Source organism: Zootoca vivipara, chromosome 9, assembly GCF_965207765.1.
Source record: "Zootoca vivipara chromosome 9, rZooViv2.hap1.1, whole genome shotgun sequence".
Classification (NCBI taxonomy): Eukaryota; Metazoa; Chordata; class Lepidosauria; order Squamata; family Lacertidae; genus Zootoca; species Zootoca vivipara.
Window position 1 is genome coordinate 43,748,864 of NC_142592.1, and position 19,093 is coordinate 43,767,956.

At 42.3% G+C, this 19,093-nt stretch overlaps 3 protein-coding genes across 6 annotated transcripts in view; 1 reads left to right on the forward strand and 2 right to left on the reverse strand.

Moving 5' to 3' along the window:
- Positions 1-118: 118 nt before the first annotated feature.
- Positions 119-7,655, reverse strand: POLR2F (RNA polymerase II, I and III subunit F). The gene is made up of 5 exons (XM_035127150.3): positions 7,501-7,655; positions 6,126-6,195; positions 5,570-5,700; positions 1,520-1,591; positions 119-294 (listed from the first exon to the last, which is right to left on the reverse strand). Exons 1-5 carry the CDS (start codon positions 7,518-7,520, stop codon positions 204-206), a joined length of 384 nt encoding a protein of 127 aa, XP_034983041.1. The 5' UTR covers positions 7,521-7,655; the 3' UTR covers positions 119-203.
- Positions 7,656-7,712: 57 nt separating this feature from the next.
- On the forward strand, positions 7,713-16,846 carry C9H22orf23 (chromosome 9 C22orf23 homolog). The gene is made up of 7 exons (XM_035127148.3): positions 7,713-7,834; positions 9,852-9,965; positions 11,510-11,572; positions 12,194-12,379; positions 13,209-13,340; positions 15,262-15,362; positions 15,613-16,846. The coding sequence occupies exons 1-7, from the start codon at positions 7,810-7,812 to the stop codon at positions 15,733-15,735; spliced, it is 744 nt and encodes a 247-aa protein (XP_034983039.3). The 5' UTR covers positions 7,713-7,809; the 3' UTR covers positions 15,736-16,846.
- The window catches only part of MICALL1 (MICAL like 1), a 35,785-nt gene continuing 33,529 nt past the window's right edge, over positions 16,838-19,093 (reverse strand). For all 4 annotated transcript variants that reach the window (XM_088652090.1, XM_088652089.1, XM_035127146.3 and 1 more), the window contains exon 16: positions 16,838-18,684. In XM_088652090.1, the coding sequence (XP_088508216.1) occupies positions 18,563-18,684 (122 nt within the window). In that variant the 3' untranslated portion in view covers positions 16,838-18,562. The remainder of the gene's footprint in view (positions 18,685-19,093) is intronic.

Below are 19,093 nucleotides of genomic sequence, written 5' to 3' on the forward strand. Positions count from 1 at the left end.
CAAATCTAGCAATAGGCCAAGTAGCCTGGATGCTCCAGAAAAACAGAAAGGAAAAAAAAGGATATTACGGCCTCTTCACGGAATTAGGTTGTGAGAGGGAAGAGTAAGCAACAAAACATTTATAGTGGGGTTTTAGTATTTATTTACACAAAAATAAAAACATCTGCAGTCAAAGTGAAGTCAGAGCACAGAAGGATAGCTGATCAGTCTGTGATAATTAGCTCATCCACACCCCAATCTTCATAGCTTCCATCTGGCAGATACCGGCGGATTATTATGGGAATCTTCCGGGCTCTGCAGGGAGGAAAGAAAAGTATATAGAAGAAGGCACTTTTGTCACATCGTGGAGTTTCGCATCCAAGGGCACTTTGGTGGAGTAAGATCACACAAAATATTTACAAAAACTTCTGACGTTAAGTGAGGAGTTCCCCCACAACTCAGCAAGAAATGGTCTGATTTAGTAATACTGAATCCCAACCAATGGATCATCCCCACCCCACCCCACCCCACCCCACCCCACCCCAGGAGGTGGAGAAACAATTGAATAAAGGTCCTGCTGGGATGACACAAATATCTGCCACATGTTGACCTATCTATAACAAATCTGTCTAACAGAGTCTAAAGAGCTCACACACTTCATCAACCACTGAAATGGTCCCTCCTTTGAGTGGAATACAATAGCTGTGAAAAAGCATTTGGAAAAGTGAACATTTCAAGACTGAAAGGAAAGAAACTCAAATCCAGATTAATCTAAGTAAGACTTTTTAGGTCAACAATGTAATTAGCCAGCTTGGAATTTGTCCAGGACATCAGGCTTATAATCTTGCAGCACATGAACAGTAAAAAAAAAACCCACATGAAAATCTTTTCAAGTCACAAGAATTCATTACATAGCCGTGTCCAGAATGGCGTAACTGGTAACAGGTCCCTCATCATGACTCCTTCCACACAGCTCAAACATGCAGCAAAACAAGCTTACATGTTTTTAATGTTTGGACTATTCAAACTTGTTTCCATGAAGTTATACAGACACAGATGTACAGATGCTAAATTATATGGAAAACAAGAGCCAAATCTCTAGACTCTTATGGAGAAAGCCTAGCTATAAATGAAATATATAAAAATCTAGCACAGATGTGAGGAAAGGTTGATTGATTTGTCCTACTATTTCTCATCACTTCTACAATGTGTGAAGCTGAAGTTATGAATCTCACTTGCATTATAGCAGGCGCGCAAGTCACCGGCACTTCTTTCACAGCTTCTACGTAATTTATGAAGCGGTACTATGACTTTCAAGCTAATGACGGTTCTACTGCACTTTTAATAAGAAAATGAATTTCCATTTAAACTCCATATCAATACCAGCCTTGTCTGTAATCTACGTATGAATGAAATGACAGCAAATATTAAGAGATGGGATGAAGCCCTCTTCTTCACATTGCTTTATGTCAACTTTCCTCTTTCAGGGCTGAGCATTCTATGACTAATCATGTACACGTGGTTAAAATCTCCAACTTACTTGAGTTCTTTCATTGCAATCAGCAACGGGTCTGTCTCTCCTTCTAGCTCTACCATCACTGGAGCACACATGCTGGGAGGAGGGAAAACAATTCCAAAATCATTACAGCAATAGGGATATACTGTGTGGCAGTAGCAGCTCTATTCTAAGTTCAGAGTGGGCAGTGAATTCCATCTTGCGTCATATTTTTTATTTAACCTGTGTTTTTATCCTTCTACTGTTAGCTTTTTGACCTAGTTTCATGATTTATGCTTGCTGCTATTTTTTGCTTTATTTGTTTGAGATGTTTTGATTGTGTTTTTTAAATTCTCTATTGTAATTTTTAAATTGAAAGCCACCTTAGGCAGGCAAAAAGGCAGAATAGAAATATCTGAAATAAATAAAGCAAACAGAGAATATAATTGTCAGACACGCACATTATTCTTACAGTCGCCAGCAAACATGTCTCAGCTGGCTTATCAAAGCAGCTGTGCTATGTGGGACTCCTATTAACTTCAGGGAGAAAAGCAGTCCAGGGATCTTTTGTATCTACAAACTACATTTATTTATGCCCTTTCAATGTTGTGGTAAGATACTCTTAGGCTCAGCTCAGGAGTACTGTATTGCATTACACTGATTCCACGTGCTTGCCTGAAGCCCTAAATAGAAGATATTGCCAAACACTAGACATCACTCCACTTTCAGTGACCAGTTAATCCTGAGCAGAAAAGGGCTGTTTTTCACTTCCAGATTTTACAGAATGCCAAGCAGGGAAAATATCCATCTTCTGCAAGACATCAGGTATCTTAAGTAACAACGGACACAGGTGGAGCAAGGTACTTTCAGTACCTCACCCTAAAGCTTCCCTTTCTCTTTGCCCAGTAGACTGGAGTAGATGTAGTAATTTTGGTGCCTAGATAGATATCCCACCTCCTCCCTCCAGATCTTCCCTTGTGTGAACAGTGAAGTTATTATATGCTAATATAAGTACCGTAGCATCAATGTATTAGAAAAATTGTATTACCAGGAAACTTAAGAGACTTGGACCACACATCATTTATTCAAAGCACACAAAATGTCTAGACCAATTCTTTAAGAAGCATGTACCACCTTCCCTGACGGACGGTCTTGTTGTTTGGAACAAATGAGAAACTATGAAACGAACTGTGTGGTTTGGAATTTATATAATAGAGGACTGATATTCTGTATGCTTTTAGAAGTTGTTTTGCTAAGCTGCAAGAGCAAAACCTCCCCAGTCGGCTGAGCTCGCTGGAGACTGCCTGGTAACATCTGGACATTTATAGAGTGGATTTATAGGCTGTGGCGCACTTTGAATTTGAGATAAGAAGCTATCTCAAGGAGGATTCAGGCAGCAGAGGGCAGCTACAGGGCAGGAAAGCCATAAAAGCCCTCGTACCTACGGGACCGCCTCTCCTGGTATGCCCCGCGGAGGACCTTAAGGTCCACAAACAATAATATTCTGGAGATCCCGAGTCATAAGATGGCTAGATTGGCCTCTACTAGAGCCAGGGCCTTTTCAGTACTGGCCCCAACCTGGTGGAACGCTCTTTCCCAGGAGACCAGGGCCCTGCGGGATTTGTCATCTTTCCGCAGGGCCTGCAAGACAGAGCTGTTCCGCCTGGCCTTTGGGTTAGACTCAGCCTGACCCCTGTGTTTTTCTCCCTCATGGCTTGGATTTATGGCCTACTTGAAATGAGGCTGCACTTTAAATTTTAACACTGTATTTTAATCTGTATTTTAACTAATTGTTTTTATGTTTTATTGTGGTTCTGTTGGTGTCAGCCACTTATGGCCTACTTGAAATGAGGCTGCACTTTAAATTTTAATACTGTATTTTAATCTGTATTTTAATTAATTGTTTTTATGTTTTATTGTGGTTCTGTTGGTGTCAGCCGCCCTGAGCCCGGTTTTTGACTGGGGAGGGCGGGGTATAAATAAAAATTTATTATTATTATTATTATTATTATTATTATTATTATTATTATTAAATTTGTTTGAAAAGACTGTGCATATTGCTAATGGGCTGTGTTCCGCCTGGGAAAGCTGTATCTTTGCGCTTGATGGACTTTTTGAGGAGAAGAGGGAATATGATCTGAGTCTTCCAAGATGGCGATTGCCTGTATCTGATTGTCGACGCGGCCAGAGAGGCACTCCAGTTTAAGAGGGGAGCTACGGGGAGGTTGGATTGGACAAAAAACCCACACAGAAGAACAATTCTGTCTCAAATCTCGTTTGCTGCTCATCTCAAAAGCTGTGATAAAGAGAGGAAATAACATCTAGAGGATTTGATGGGAAAAGATCGGGAATAGAATGGACTATGAGGAAGATTTGGACATTAGAATCAGGATGGCAGGGCGAAACGTTATTCAGAATCCCCAGATTCTGAAGCATGGGAAGTCAAAAATTGTATGATTTAGCATAATATTCGGTTTAATTGATTGTATTTGTATAATTTGAAATATTCGATGTGATATAATTGGTTTGTAATTGGAAAAATTAATAAAAATTATTTATAAAAAAAACCAAAATGTCTAGACCAGGCACCCCCAAACTTGGCCCTCCAGATGTTTTGGGACTACAACTCCCATCATCCCTAGGTAACAGGCCCAGTGGTCAGGGGTGATGGGAATTGTAGTCCCAAAACATCTGAAGGGCCAAGTTTGGGGATGCCTGGTCTAGACAATACACCTTAAATTCAAGACGGTTTTTATTTTAACAATTATGGATGCAAATTAGCTTTCTAAAAATTCTGGTTTGCACATGAATAAGATTGCCTGGAAATACTGGGGTTTTTTTAATTAAATAACCTACGTATTATTATCACCAAAACATGCACTAAGTCAATGCTGCATTCACATCTAATATTACAGCTGGATGAGAAGTTGAAAAAACATTCTCAGCAAAATAACTATGCATGCTATACTGATCTAGCTCCTAGAGCAGGCATCCTCAAACTGCGGCCCTCCAGATGTTTTGGCCTACAACTCCCATGATCCCTAGCTAACAGGACCAGTGGTTGGGGAAGATGGGGATTGTAGTCCAAAACATCTGGAGGGCTGAAGTTTGGGGATGCCTGTCCTAGAGGTATATACAGGCCTAGATTCTGTATTCATGGCATATTAAGTTATGCAGCCACAGGTGTTAACTCAGAGATACAGCATGGGAACCTATTTAGGATGAAGAAAACTCTTTTCTCCTTGACTAAGCTTCCTTATCAATGTAAAGAAGATTGTGCATCATATACATTCACTGAAAAATGAAATGTATTTACTAACTACTAGAATATAAAATATGAAGAAAAAATAAAATCTTATGCACCATTTTGTTATATAATTAGTATGTAAGTTGACAAGTGTTTTTTCCTTTCATTTCCACTACTACTTTAAGTATAAACAATGTTTTATTGAGTTGATGCTTAATTATTTTAAGTTTTAACGTTTTTTGTTGTTTATTATGCATTTATTGTTTGCATGTTTGTGGACCCATAATAAAAAACAAAAAACATAAAAAACACCGTTCTCTTAGCTAATTAAAGCACACCTCCATAACAGCATTCTAGAAAAATGAGATACTGTACCTACATTTTATGAAAATATAATGGAATTATATGAAAACCTAGAACCAGAGTAAAAGGTGCAATTTCGCATGCTCATATGAAAAGCTTTCAGTAGGTGAGATTAGGTGGCAGATTATATGCAACCTGTTCTTTGTCTCCCCTTATGCACAGCTTGCTTCTTTTGGGGATCCACTGCACGCGTAGTTGACACACATGTGGTCCCTCAAGACCAGAGTTTTGTGTGGGTGTATTCTGCAACATGTCACCGACACAGTAACAGTGTGTTACTGGCCCATTGGCTAAAGCACCTAACCTGGTTTATAGCACAGGGATATTGTCCTTGGTTGGAACGCCAAATCTTCTGAGGGGGAGAGTATTGAGATAAGAACTAGGTGTAGTTGTAAACAGAAGTAACTTTAAACACATGAAATATGTACTGTACTACCGATCTTCATTGACTAATATCCATATTCCTGGACCAAAACCATACTTACGCTATCTGGAGGGCACGTGTACCAAGAACTCTGGCACGCTCATATTTGGTCATATAAGGAGTGGTGATTCGCTTCTGGTTTGCCTGCTGGCGTTCTCCAGAGGGGAGGATTTCTACATTTTCCTGACCCTCCTGTAGCACAAATATAAGGAATTATAACCATATTCACAGAGTTATATGTGTATTAGTTGTTAAGAGTCACTTGAGATCAAATTCAAATCTACAGAGAAGATTTCAATAAAATATATTAAAATAAAGGTCTGAAAGAGGAAAACCATTAGAGAGAAGTATTTATTTGATTAACACATAAGGCTACTAAGTTTTACCATTTCAAAAAAAGAGAAAGGCATTAAGCTATGAGATATGTTCACCTTAATAGATTAGAATTTGTTCCCTAACCTTTTTCCACTGTTCTCATCACCTGAGTTTTGGAGGAGTTGTTGACGTTAGGCATAGGAGCCATGCAGGTACAGGTTACAGACACGGATACAATAACTGCAGGTAAATGTTAGGATGTTTACATAGGCTATAGGACATCATATATTGAAGTCATTTACCTCCTCAGCATTTTCCAGATCATCCAGTCCTTCATCTTCCTCCACATCATCAAAATCATCTCCATCGAAACTGGAGGAAGAAATGTATCAAAGGCTTATACAAAGTTTCAGAGCTCAAATCTTACTACATCCCTGTTTTCAAATACTCTCTTGCTTGTTTTCATAATACCCCACTAAATACACAAAACGTTTTGTGGAATTGGCTAGTTAATGTATCTTGCTTAAACTTTACTAACAGCAAGATTCCCTTTGCAAAATCACCAACAAAATATATTCAACTACTGTAATCTCCTTTGCCAAGGCTTCCAAGATTGGAGAACTGAAACCTGTCATCACAGCTCTCGTACATCTTCCAAGAATCTCCAAATCCCAGCATGAATCTTTCACATATCCCAGAAGACTTGGGGAAAGGTTGGTGGCAACATGCAGTAGTGGCTAGTTACAAGTTTGAGGGCCACTAGTCTTGGATTCCTTCCAACTTTTCTAAGACACTTTGGACCAGTTCAAAATACTATAAAGGTAGGACATTTATGAGAATGGCTGCCATGACATGAGATACATAGCATGTACTGTACCTCCATGTAAACAATGCATCTTATTCTCACAATCCTTTCCACTGCATTGAGTGGAAGGTTTGGAAGAACTGAGGAAATATGTTAATGGTCATATTAATTTCTGAGAGTTTGAACTGACAGCTTGGCAACTGGTTTAATGAGCGACCACAGACAAATCACCGCCTTTCTGTTTTTTGCACCTGAATACAGTATAAGAAAAAGGGAAAGAAAAGAACCTAACCACCACCTACCAAAATCTGGAATCAAGCACAAGACTGCTCTCCCCTCCATTGGCATAGCCAAAGGCGGCAGGGGGGGGCAGCCTAACAAAAGTCCTCCCCCCTCCAAAAAAATCCCATGCTCCCCTCCTATAGTTCTACAAAATGGTATTCAAAGACATTACTGCTGCCAACTGTGGCAGCAGGGCATAGCCATTGTGGCTAGTAGTCACTGGCAGCCTTATCCTCCATGAATTTGGTCGATCCTCTTTTAAAATCATCCAACTTTTGTGGCCATCACCACCAGAAAACTGTTGGTCAGCCATGAAGCTCACTGGTTGAGTTTTGGCCAGTCCCTATCTCTCCACCTAACCTACCTCACAGGGTTGTTGTGTGGAAAGAATAGGAATAACCAGGTAGGCTGCCCTGAGTCCCTTGGAAGGACGACGCAATAAGAATAATGTCAATAATGGCGTTTAATATTTGGGAATCCAGCGGCACAGCACAAAATAAGCGCCCTGCGTAAATACCGCCGCTGCTGCCTACAGAAACCCCAGCGACCGACCCCCAACCCCCCCCTTTCCCCTCACGAGGGGCCCTTACTTATCCTCGTTGTCAGACATGCTGAAGCTTTTCCGGGTTCGCCGCGACCTCTCGCGATACCAGAGGCTCCGACGAGAAGCGAGGTGCCCCGCACGAGGGAGCCAAGAAGCACCCCGGCCGCCGCGCGCAAACCTCGCAAACGTTCTACCGGCAACTATTTTTTCAGCGCATGTCTTTCCGGGTTGCAGCTGACGTCACCGGAAGTGGTCGCTGGAGGCGGTTGCTATGGTGACGAGAGCCGCCAGCTCGGGCAAGAGGAGGAGGATGTGAGGGATTACCCTTACAAATGAAGGGAACAATTAAGATCCTATGAGGGAACTTTTTTCTTTTAAAGGTAACAGGATGGGGTTGGGGCGACCACGGTATATGTAAGGCGGATGGGGAGAAAAGAAGATTGTCCCCCCGTTGTTTGCGAGGCAACAAACTGCTCTGTGGCGTCACGTGCGATGCCAAAATCCCCCCTGGAACCAGTCAGGAACATAGCTGCCAAGTTTTCCCTTTTCTCACGAGGAAGCCTATTCAGCATAAGGGAATTTCCCTTCAAAAAAGGGAGAACTTGGCAGCTATGGTCAGGAATAAGAAATGCACACGGATTAATTGCAGCAACATGCCCGAGGGGCTGTGTGTTCCTTTATGGGATTGCTGCTTTGTTTGTATTTTACTGCTTATGGAACGTGTTTTTATCTTGTATTTTTATACCGTGAACTGCCCTGAGATCTACGGATGAAGGGCGGTATACAAATTTAATAAAATAAAATAATAAAAATGTCTTTATCTTTACATTGGTCTTGTGTGAAAATCTGGCTGAGCCCCGCCCCCAAATCAGGACAACTGTAGTTTAGCCATCACTGAGCTGCAGTTCCAGCACCATGAACAAACTACAGTTCCCAGTATTGGGAGAGGGGCATGTCGGCTTTAAATATATGGTGTGCATACAGCCTCAGCATGAGAAACTCATATGTTGCAATAATACCTGAAATATTTGGTTTCCTAGAATCATAGAGCTGGAGAGACCAAAGAATCACATGACAGGTGGCCATCCAACCCCTGCTTAAAAAGCATCAATGAAAGAGAGTTCACCACCTTCTGAGGGAGTTCATTCCACTGTTGAACAGCCCTTACTGTCATAATGTTCTTCCCGATGTTTAGTCAGAATCAGTGTTCAAAACGCCTATTGTTCTAGGCGCGTTTTGCAACACGGAATTTCATTAATGTGATCAGTTTCTGAGCTCTGAGAGCAGTACTGAGCCTTAGATTTCAGATTAAAATTGCAACTGCTGGAAGAAAAGGGGGGCCTTTTTTTCTGCCTCCTCACTTCCAGCCACTTTCTGAAGACTGGAGAAAGGACCCTCATAAGAATATTAGTGGTGTGGGCAGGGAAAGTATGGCTTTGTTTTTTGCAGTCTTCAGATGAGGACTAAACCATGTGAAAAATGAGCATAAGATTTTAGCTGTCGTTCATTTTCAGCTTTGTATTCTTGTTATTAAAAAATGTGTCTAGACACTCCATTGCAGTGCCTATAACCTAAGTTTAAGGTGCTATTTATTTAGCTCCTAGCTTTCATATCTCAGTTTGTAACACTGGTCAGAATATCTGTTCTTGTAACTTGAATCCATTGGTTTGAGTCCTACCCCCCCCCCCCAGAGCAGGAGAAAACAAGTTTTCTCAATCTTCCATGTGACAGCCCTTTAGATCTTACTTGATTCTAAGCCCCACTGAAGTCTGAAGGGCTGAGTTTTTGTGTGGTTTTTATTCGTAAGAGAGACATATAACAAATTAATATTTAAAATAGCATCTCAAACATAGTTCTAAAAAACCAAAACTGTAACAGCATCAGCTGCTTTTTGTAATTTTCCTCCTGTCCACCCAGACCAAAAGCCATTAGAAAACCTCATATTTTTCTAAAGGCAGCCAAAGATTTGCAGCTTTTCAGGTCTGAGATCATTATTCAGGATGAGAGCAAATGCTGTAAAAAATCTGCTTCTACCAACTGAGGTTCCCCATCCCCTTCAATGATGGAATACAAAGCATTTTCAAGGTTAAAATCAGTACAATGAATATGGCCTGGAAGCACATTAGCAACCAGTACCCAGTAAATATGCATAGGACTGGACTGCATATAAGGCAATCAAATCCTGAATGCATTTAAACCATTGTACTTGTAACTTCTCAAAGTATAATTTTCACTCCACATCTTTTTTTCAGTAGTACCTGACAGCACGGTGAAAGGGTAAAATTTGTTGATGTTGACCAACGTTTATTTGTAAAACTATATTTGGTGATGGAATATGTCTTAGAGGTGTAGTTCTAACCAATGCAGAAAATGCATTTCTTTACTTTTCTTTTATAGGTGCTGCAATGGCTGCCCGAGACAGGACCGCACCTGCTGTGGCAAAAGGCTCTGGCTTCTGGCATGTTCCCATTGTAACCGAATATAGCCAGGAAACACAGAAACTGTTGAAAGGTAATTAAGGCCGTTAAGCAGATATTAGAACAAGACTGAGCTTTCGTAAACCTTGCCCAGCAACTTTGTACCCTGCTTCATGCACCAGATCATTTGGCCATGCTGCCCTGTATAATCTTCTGGGTGAATGCATTCCCACGCACAGAGGTCCTTGAGATTGTAGATCCACATTCACTATCACAATCTGCAGTCCATCTAGCACTCATTGCCCCTCTTTTGCAGCCTGTCTGCACCTCGGGCAACAGCAAGTGCAGATACAGCAAAGTCTCTGCAGTTACATGAACGCTGAAAGGTGCTTTCTACCAGGTCAGATCATTGAGTCATTTTATTCAGTATTGTCTGCAAATATTGCAAGCAAGGTGGGAATCTGGGGCTCTCCAGATGTTACTGAACTCCCACCATTCCTGTTTATTGTCAATGCTGGTTGGGCCTGATGGGAATTGGAGCCCAACAGCATGCAGAGGGCCACAGATTCCCCACCACTGCTCTATGCTGACTGGCAACTGCTCTGCAGGGTTTCAAACAGGAGTCTTTCCCAGCCTTCTTGGACAAACAAGGGGCTGACATCATGCATACTACCACCATGCTACAGGTTTTCCTTGAGCCCATCCATATGGCAGGAGTTTTATTGTATAAGTGCAAGAAAATAGACTTGCATTTCAGAGTTATCTAATTTGTGGGCTTCTCACACTTCTGATTTATGCAAGTCTACACTTAAGATCACAAAGCAAAGAATATATATTACATCATAATACAACTAATTTTTAATGGTGTTGAAAGTGCAAACTGGGATTATAAAGTAAAGGCCTAGTTTCACAACCACTTTCATAAACGATGACTACAGAAAAAAAACCTAGGTCAAGTCAGGAAGGATTTCCACACCTGCCATGATGTAGTGGAAGCAGCTTCTGGCACACTACCACAAGCTGCCCAAGCTCCCAACACATGGGGACGAGTGCACATGTCCCATTTGCCATGCTCTGCAATTAGCTCCATGTCGGCAAAGATTGCGTTTCTCTCACTGCCGCTGTCCACTGAAGTTTTAATGGAAATGGATTCTAAGCTGATCTGAAATTTTGTGTTAAAAAAAAGCTTCTGTCTAATGGCCTTTCTGAATAATACTTTTTAAATGAAAGATCCAGTACAAACTCATAAAAGTGTCTCTTTCCTTTGGATTTCTGTGTTTCAGAAGGTATTTAAAATATTTGTATTCTTTTTTAGAAATATGGGGAAAATCAATTATTCCATTTGGGTGTCTCTTGAAAAGTTCAAGTAGTCATCACCATTTCACCCAAGAATTCCACTTATTGAGATCAGTGGGAGCTGATGGCGAATCACACGTTTGGAGATTTAAGTAGTTCTTTTCCTGTATATACTTTAAATAAACACACACACAAAACACCTTGCCTAAGATCTTTTAAGAATCTGTAGGACCATTGCTCTTCCTGCATAACTGCTGTTTATGTTAAAACTAATCCTGTGAAGGTGATGATGTCTTAGGAATTTTCAGGCCATGATATTTACAAATAGCTTCTGTTTTTCAGTGATGATGCAAGAATCCAAACTCACCAACTTCCAGCAACGTCATCTCACAAACTGCATAAAGCGTGAGTTATGTCTAAATTCAGCCTTGCTGTTACACTTAGCATTGCTGCTGTGTTGTTGGTTGTTACTAGTTCACAAAGTCCAAATACGGTTTAGTCACATTCATGTTAGCCATTTACAAACAAACAAGTCATCCCTTTGGAAAGGAAATTAGCATTGACTCAAGCAGTTAAACAGAATGTAAGTGGAAATGAGTCATGGATGGTTCCCTAACAGATACTAGTTCTAGCCAGCTCTCTCTGTAGAGACATAATAAAGGCTGTTTTATTGTTCTGGTCACTGCATATACTGTAAAACTAGATTTGTAAAACTAGATTTGGGTAGTTTTTATTAAAAGCTGAGAATCAAAAGATTCTGAATGTTAAATGTGATCTACCATGCTGCACCATGCATTTGCAGCCAAACCAATTGCCAGAGCCTCTGCTGAGAGGTTGTGAGTAGAGCACTGTGCATCTGCTTGGCTGTGTTAGGCCTTTGGTTCAAATCTGCGCTCTTGAAATGTTTGGTTTTTACCAGGTATACCTTTGAAGCCTCTGTCAGGATTACATTCACTTACTTCTATCAGGAAGTCACAAGATCTGCTTCCTTGATCTTCCACTATTGGTCTTTCCTTCCTTCCTTAGGAGGTGACTCCCTTCCTGAGAAATGCAACCCAACATCCAGCAAAGAAGCAGAGCTTCCCACGCCTGTCTCACCACCAAAGGCTTTTTTGTCCATCAGTCCATATGGAAGACCTCGTCTCCGGCCTGCTGAGATGTGCCGGGCAGGCGATGCATACATCCGGGAGAAATTCAGGCCCCAGGCCACCCGTAAGGAAGCAGACCTTTGCAAATGAGGCTAATTTTGAAATGGGAGTTAAGTAACTGTGACATTTTGCATTTATGTAGCACTTCAGAATGTAAACTGGGTTTAGTACTCTTCACAACAGCCCTGTCAAGTCAGCATTAACAGTCCTTCCATGTGCAATGGGTGGGTGTGTTTGTGCTGAAGCTGATGGATAAGCGACTTGCCTAGGGCCACCAATAAGTTTATGGCTGAGGGCAGGATCTGAACTGGGAAATTTCTGGCTTCCAGCTCCTAGCCACTGCAGTGCGGTAGCTCACAAGTTTTCTTTGCAGTAACATTTATGAAAGTTCCTGTTTGTGAAAGCTCAGCAGAATTTTTAGACCACACACTGAAATTTTCCAGGTGTTAAATCAGTTTTCACACCTCTCCTCTGAAAAGCTTAATAGAATCTAGTTTCCATTACTAAGGCTACAAGACTTATGCATGTTTACCTGGGAGCAAGCCCTGTTGAACATAGTGGGACTTACTGCCAAGTAAATATGAATGGATTGTGTTGTAACCTCTGCCCTCCTCTTACCAGTTTTGGTGCCTGCCATACCTTGCTGTTTTCAGGTTGTTTCACATTAAGTGCTGATTGATTTGTGTCAGAACTTCTACTCAAAATATTTGTCATTTTCAGGATGCACGGCCTCTGCAGCCTAAGGTCTGTGGTTCGATTTTGATAAATCTCCTATGCAGACACCTTTGTAGGAGTTCTGTATATCTAGCACAGAAACTGCCTAAAGAGCTTGCAATAGAAGAAAGCACTTCTTCCACATGTTGTACATCATCTGCTTGCTTTGGCATTTGTAGGAGACCTGGAGAAGGAGAAGGAAAGACTCCAAAACATTTTTGCAAGGGGAAAGGACAAAGTTGAAAAAAAGCCGAAGAAAGAGCCAGTCAAGGTAGAAGAGAAGGTCCCAGAACCAGACCGGTTTGAAGAATGTATGTACAATGGATTGCCTTGGTTGAAAGCAATGATCTGATGCTCTATGCATGGTGGGGAGGCTGCTCTCCCATTCTGAAGTATAGGAATTGGTCAGAGGAAAGTAATGGCTGTATTATTGGATTCAGGGAGAGCCCTAAATTAAGGAATCTCCCTTATTGTGTCTTGTCATATAAGGTTACCTCACTAAGTAGGTACTATAGAGTGCAGGGCAAATTCCACCCCATAAACATGACTTTGGTCAGTGGTGCCTTCTGCTCCCCATGATGGCACTACAGCAGTCTGATGCAAGATTAATACATATTTAAAATTAATACATATTAATACCTGGGACGCAGGTGGCGCTGTAGGTTAAACCACAGAGCCTAGAGCTTGCTGATCAGAACGTCGGCGGTTTGAATCCCTGCAACGGGGTGAGCTCCCGTTGCTCGGTCCCAGCTCCTGCCCACCTAGCAGTTCGAAAGCACATCAAAGTGCAAGTAGATAAATAGGTACCTCTACAGTGGGAAGGTAAATGGTGTTTCCATGTGCTGCTCTGGTTCACCAGAAGCAGCTTAGTCATGCTGGCCACATGACCTGGAAGCTGTACGCCGGCTCCCTCGGCCAATAACGCGAGATGAGCGCCGCAACCCCAGAGTCGGCCACGTCAGGGGTCCCTTTACCTTTAAGATGGGTATGAGTTACAAGGGCTAGATTCGTGTCTGAGCACATAGAATGCAGACCTGACTTGGTAAAGCTGTCCAAATATACAAGCAGACTAGGCAGGCAGCCTAGTTTGCCTAATTAAATGAACTCCTGCCACAACAGAAACAGCACATGTATTGTGGGCTTGTGTCCACTGTGTAAAGGGAATTCACACTGCAGGCCCCCATTAGTTTCGGGGCCCCAGAGGTGCATCCCATGTGCATGGGAACGCCTTCACAGTGCCAGTGACATCTGTGGCATCAAAAACCTTGAGATGAGCTCATTCTGAAAAGCATCTGCCAATGGTGTGGGGGAATATTTTCATATTTGATTTGGAAAACATGCTGAGTAGGTGATGTACATACATGCAAGTTGGAAAAGCTATGCGTATTTTCCTCTCCATTCAAATATGTTGATTGGTAGTGATCAGGCAAAAGTCATTCATAAACAGGGCTGTACACTGCCCTGATGATTGGTGAGAGGATGGTATACAATTAAATACTTTTATAAATAAAAATAAAATAGAAAGGAAACAAAATGTTATTTTAAATTTTTAGGACAGTATTTTTACATTATTTGTAATTGTTTACCATGTCTATTTAGTAATTGTTTTATACCATTTTCTAATAAGATTGTATTTTTAATGTATATTAAGGCAGCCCTGTGTGGTGTATCAACACTAAAAGGGCAGAATATAAATGCTCTGATGAAAGATTCCTGCTGGATCAGCATAAGGGCCATCCAATCTAACATTCTGGCAAGCAACTGCTGGCCTGTACTTGTTGCCCTCCAACCACAGCAACTAGCCCAAAACATCTGGAGGGCACCAAACCCATCTTCCCTGGCCCTTGAGCCATGCTGCCTGGGGTTGATGTATATTGGACTCCAGCAAGTTGATATCCATAAAATTGCTCAGTCCCATTTTAAAGTTACCTAAGGCTCTGACCGCCACTTTTATATTGCAGGCATATTCGACAAATTAATTAGGCACTGTGGGAAGACTTCATTTTCATACATGTAAATAAACCAATTCAGTCATCAAGCTTTCTTTCCAACACAGCAATGATCCTTTCCAAGTTTAAAGAGCATACTAAAAATGAATACAATATGTATAGTAATTAGGAAATTGGATGAGTCAGAGTTCCGGGAGTACTTATGTGTTCCTGCCTTCAGGCTCCCTCATTCCATATTGTTTCATTTTCTCTCCCCCTTCCCCCCCCCCAATAAAATGCTCAGTGGTTAATGAAGTTCAAGATCGAAAGAGGTTTCTGGAAGAAATGGAGGCCCTGGGACAAGGCAGATTGTACCGAGGGATCATCCTCACTGAAATATCACAGGTATGTGGCCTCTTCTGGTTTGGACATTGTCATGTATAGTACTGAGCATTACTGTTCTAGTCTGATAACTGGCCATAATGTATTTTGAGAAGGTGGGGAAAGATTTGACGGACAGGTATATGAAAGACATGAAGATCCTTTAAAAAAAATGCAACAGGGGTGGGAGTAAATCTCAGGCTGTGATTGCATGTGATTTTGTGATGAAAGTGTCTGGAATTCTCACTGCCTCCCCTTCCCCTGCTTTTTGCAGAAGGTACGAGAGATGGAGATCATCGACAAACAGAGAAGTGCAGAACTGAAAGAGGCGATGGCTAAATCCTTCAATATAGGCAACAAACCTGACCCTGAATGCACAAGTCAAGAAGACCAGTAGTCCTTTTCCACTCCAGAACATGATTATTGCACAAGGGTGCCAGAACTAGGCTTTCCACAAGACAGTTTCAGAAATGGCTCTTAGCCCTTAAGTGGCAAATGGAAGTGTTTCAGTGCCCCCAGGAGCTGTGTTTTTGCAGGAACTCAAAATATTCTATTTTCATAGCCTTTAACAGCAAGAGGCATTTTCAAGGGTGTGGTTTAAAAGCAGCCATAGGATTAATGCCTGGCTACAGTAAAGGGCACTGAATGGGCATTTCCCCTTTAAACAGACCAGCAAGGGGTAGAACTTCCATACCTATCTAGTCTCAATGTGAAACATAACAGTATGCAGTTATCCCTAGAAGGTTGTGCTTCTGCTTGTTAAAATCAGAACAGCCTATTATAGGAAGTGTTTGGGTCAAATGCTCATATCCTTTACTTTTCACATGTTTTCTGGTGAAAGCTGAAAGTTAATGCTGCTGTCTCTTACAATCTTGCGTACAATTATACCTGACAAATAATGGTGCCTGCTGCTTCAGAGCTAGTAAGAACACTGTGAGGACTTGTTTTTAATTTTATGGCTACCTCAATGAGATTGGGAGCATGGAGAAACATGTCAGGACCAACCTAGATATAACAGAGGGCACCCATGTTTGTTTATTCACAGGCCTACCCCATTCATGACTAAAGCTGGGGCCAAGGAGGGCTGATATCTTACTTGCTTTAACTCACTGTGCTCTGTCACGTGAAACATTTTCTGCCTGTTTAGCTCATGGTTGGTATTGGAACCAGGGCAAATGCCTGACGTGACAAGAGTGGAAAGAGGTAAATTGGGGAAAGAGGAGGCAACCAGCTCCCCTTACCTTTTATTGTAAAAAGAACACCCACTCCAGTTTAGTTGTGGGGCAGAAGTGTGAATACAAAATACAGCTGCCCCCTCAAGGCTACTATACCCCTCATATACTCTTCTCAGATTATTATTATTTTTAAAAACAAGACTGGTATGAAATATATACATGAGACTTTTCTATTTTATATGCCCTGGGACTACCTTTATAAGAGAGGGTCTGTTTTGTTTCTACTGTGATTCAAAACAGAATAATAAACACCAACACTGTTGCTAAATACAATAGTTTTATTTCATTTGTTTGTTCCCTGCATGTAAGTGGAGTTTGTGGTTAATACAGTGTAATTCTGTCCATCAGGGCTAGGGGGATTTGTGATGGGAGCGTCTCTGGTGGCATTTTGTAACAGTTTCATTTTAGAGGGGAATGTTGTGCTTTGGGATCAAACCCCGGGGTGGCCTTTCTGTGGAGAGCAGGATTCAGCAGGAGGTTGCCATCCACTTGTGGGGACTGATAACAAGGCCCCGAACCAGCGCTGGCAATACTGATGAACTCAGATCCCCTTCTGGGACAGCGTAGGCTGAGCGTCATAGCCAGGGACTGGCCAAACATTCCATCATATTTGGATAAGGCAGCACAGCAATTTGCTCTGGGCTGGTAGTCTACTCTGCTAACAAGAACCCAAGACTAACAGCTGACTAACCAACACCTACAATACTATCAGTGTTTAACTCAGACCAAACAAACATCTCAATAAATAGCTCCTCCACTCGGAGGAGAAGGCAGAAAGGAAGGTGGGAAGGCACCTTCCCTCCCAGCACACACGCAAACACACACACACACACACACACACACACGCAAACAAATAAAAACAAAGCTGGAAGGGAGAGGTGGAAATTCAAGCTAAGGAAGCAGTATAGAAAGGACCCCTCTTACACTCTTAGGAAAGTATATACATGTCAAGCTGAGGGGGGAGCAGCTGGAATCCCTCCCAAATGGGCTAAGGGTGGCACTGGTGAGCAAGGCAAAAAGGAAACCTTGTTGGCATTCAGTATAACATGAGATCTTACGCCCTCACAGTGGAGGGGAACATTGGACCCTTTCCCAGCCCACTGTGTCCCTTGAAGAGCACCATGGATGAAATTTAGCAGCAGCAACCAAGAGGGTGAAAAGGCCCCATGAGTGTCCGATTCAGACCTTATCAAGTACATGAAAATCCAACCCCCTTAAGCTTTCCTCCCTGCATTGCTAAAAAAGGTTTCCAAGAGACTCAGCATTCGCAGCACATTGGCCGGAGGAGAGAAATAGGCCACTGGTTAGGCTCTTGGCTGCTTCTATCTGCCCTTATGGCATGGAAGCCTTTCCCGTTTAACAGTTTTAAGCCAAAACAAAAAAATAACCATGCTCCAAAAGCCCCAAACCTTTCCAAATGACCGAAGTGGGATTTCTGACTAGCAGGCTAATGAGAAAAGGGATTTGGAGCAGGGGAGAGGAGTCCCCATCCCTGGACTACTATGGAAAGTCTCCTCCTCCCCGAAGGAGAGGGGTACGAGGCACATGTGACTATCACAGTTGAGAGACGGGAGGGGGACAATTAGTGCAAGTTTCCCACAGACACCCAAATTCTGCACTGCTCAGAACCAGTAATAAGAAGCACACACGTACAACCGAGGAAGCCTAAAGCTATTTCACTTTCCCACCCCTACCCAGAAGCTGAAGAGACAAGTAGCTTCCTCCTCCAGTCTGTCCCTCCAACAATTTCAGTGCTGACTAGGCTTGTCCCACCTCTCTCCCCTTTTACTAGGCAAAGGAGCTTTTGTTGCTGGAAGCTGATGGAATTTCTCCAAGGGAAGCCAGCTTTGGTGTATGGCGAGGCACAGCATTGGTGGTGGTGGTGGGAGGGCAGGGCAGGGAAGGGGCAGGAGGCACAAGCCCCATTTGCCAGGTGGCCAACCAAACAGGACCGATTTTGTCCCTCCCCACTTCTGGCTGCCTCCTGCTTTAGCTTTTCTCCTTGGGCGACTTGCTTTTTGACTCATGTTTGTTCCCAAGCAGTTTCAACACTTTCATGGGCTTGAATTTCCCTCTCTTCTTGCTATCAGCTTCGGTCTCCTTATGAAATTCTGGAGAAAGAAGGGAGGGGGAGAGAGAAAGTACAGTGATCACTTTCTGTGGAATGCACCTGGGGCTGAGCAAGAGAGGAAGGTTAGATGCTGTTTTCAACTGAGTCAGACAGGAGCTCAGCACTGGCAGCAGCTCTCCAGGGTTTCAGACAGGAGTCGCCAACACTATTTGCAGACGCCAGGGACTGAACCTGGGCTAAAGTCCTCCCATATATACCAGGATCTTAATGCAACAAGTATACACAAAGCATACCCTGGCAAATGCCTGTAACATCATGGATGCCACAGTTCTGTACTAAAATTAGATTCAGTAACCAGAAAATCCAAATGCCTCAAGGGATTACATTAGCTAAATTAGCATAAATCTGCTTATTTGCATGCTTCATACAACAGGCCATTTGTCAGGACA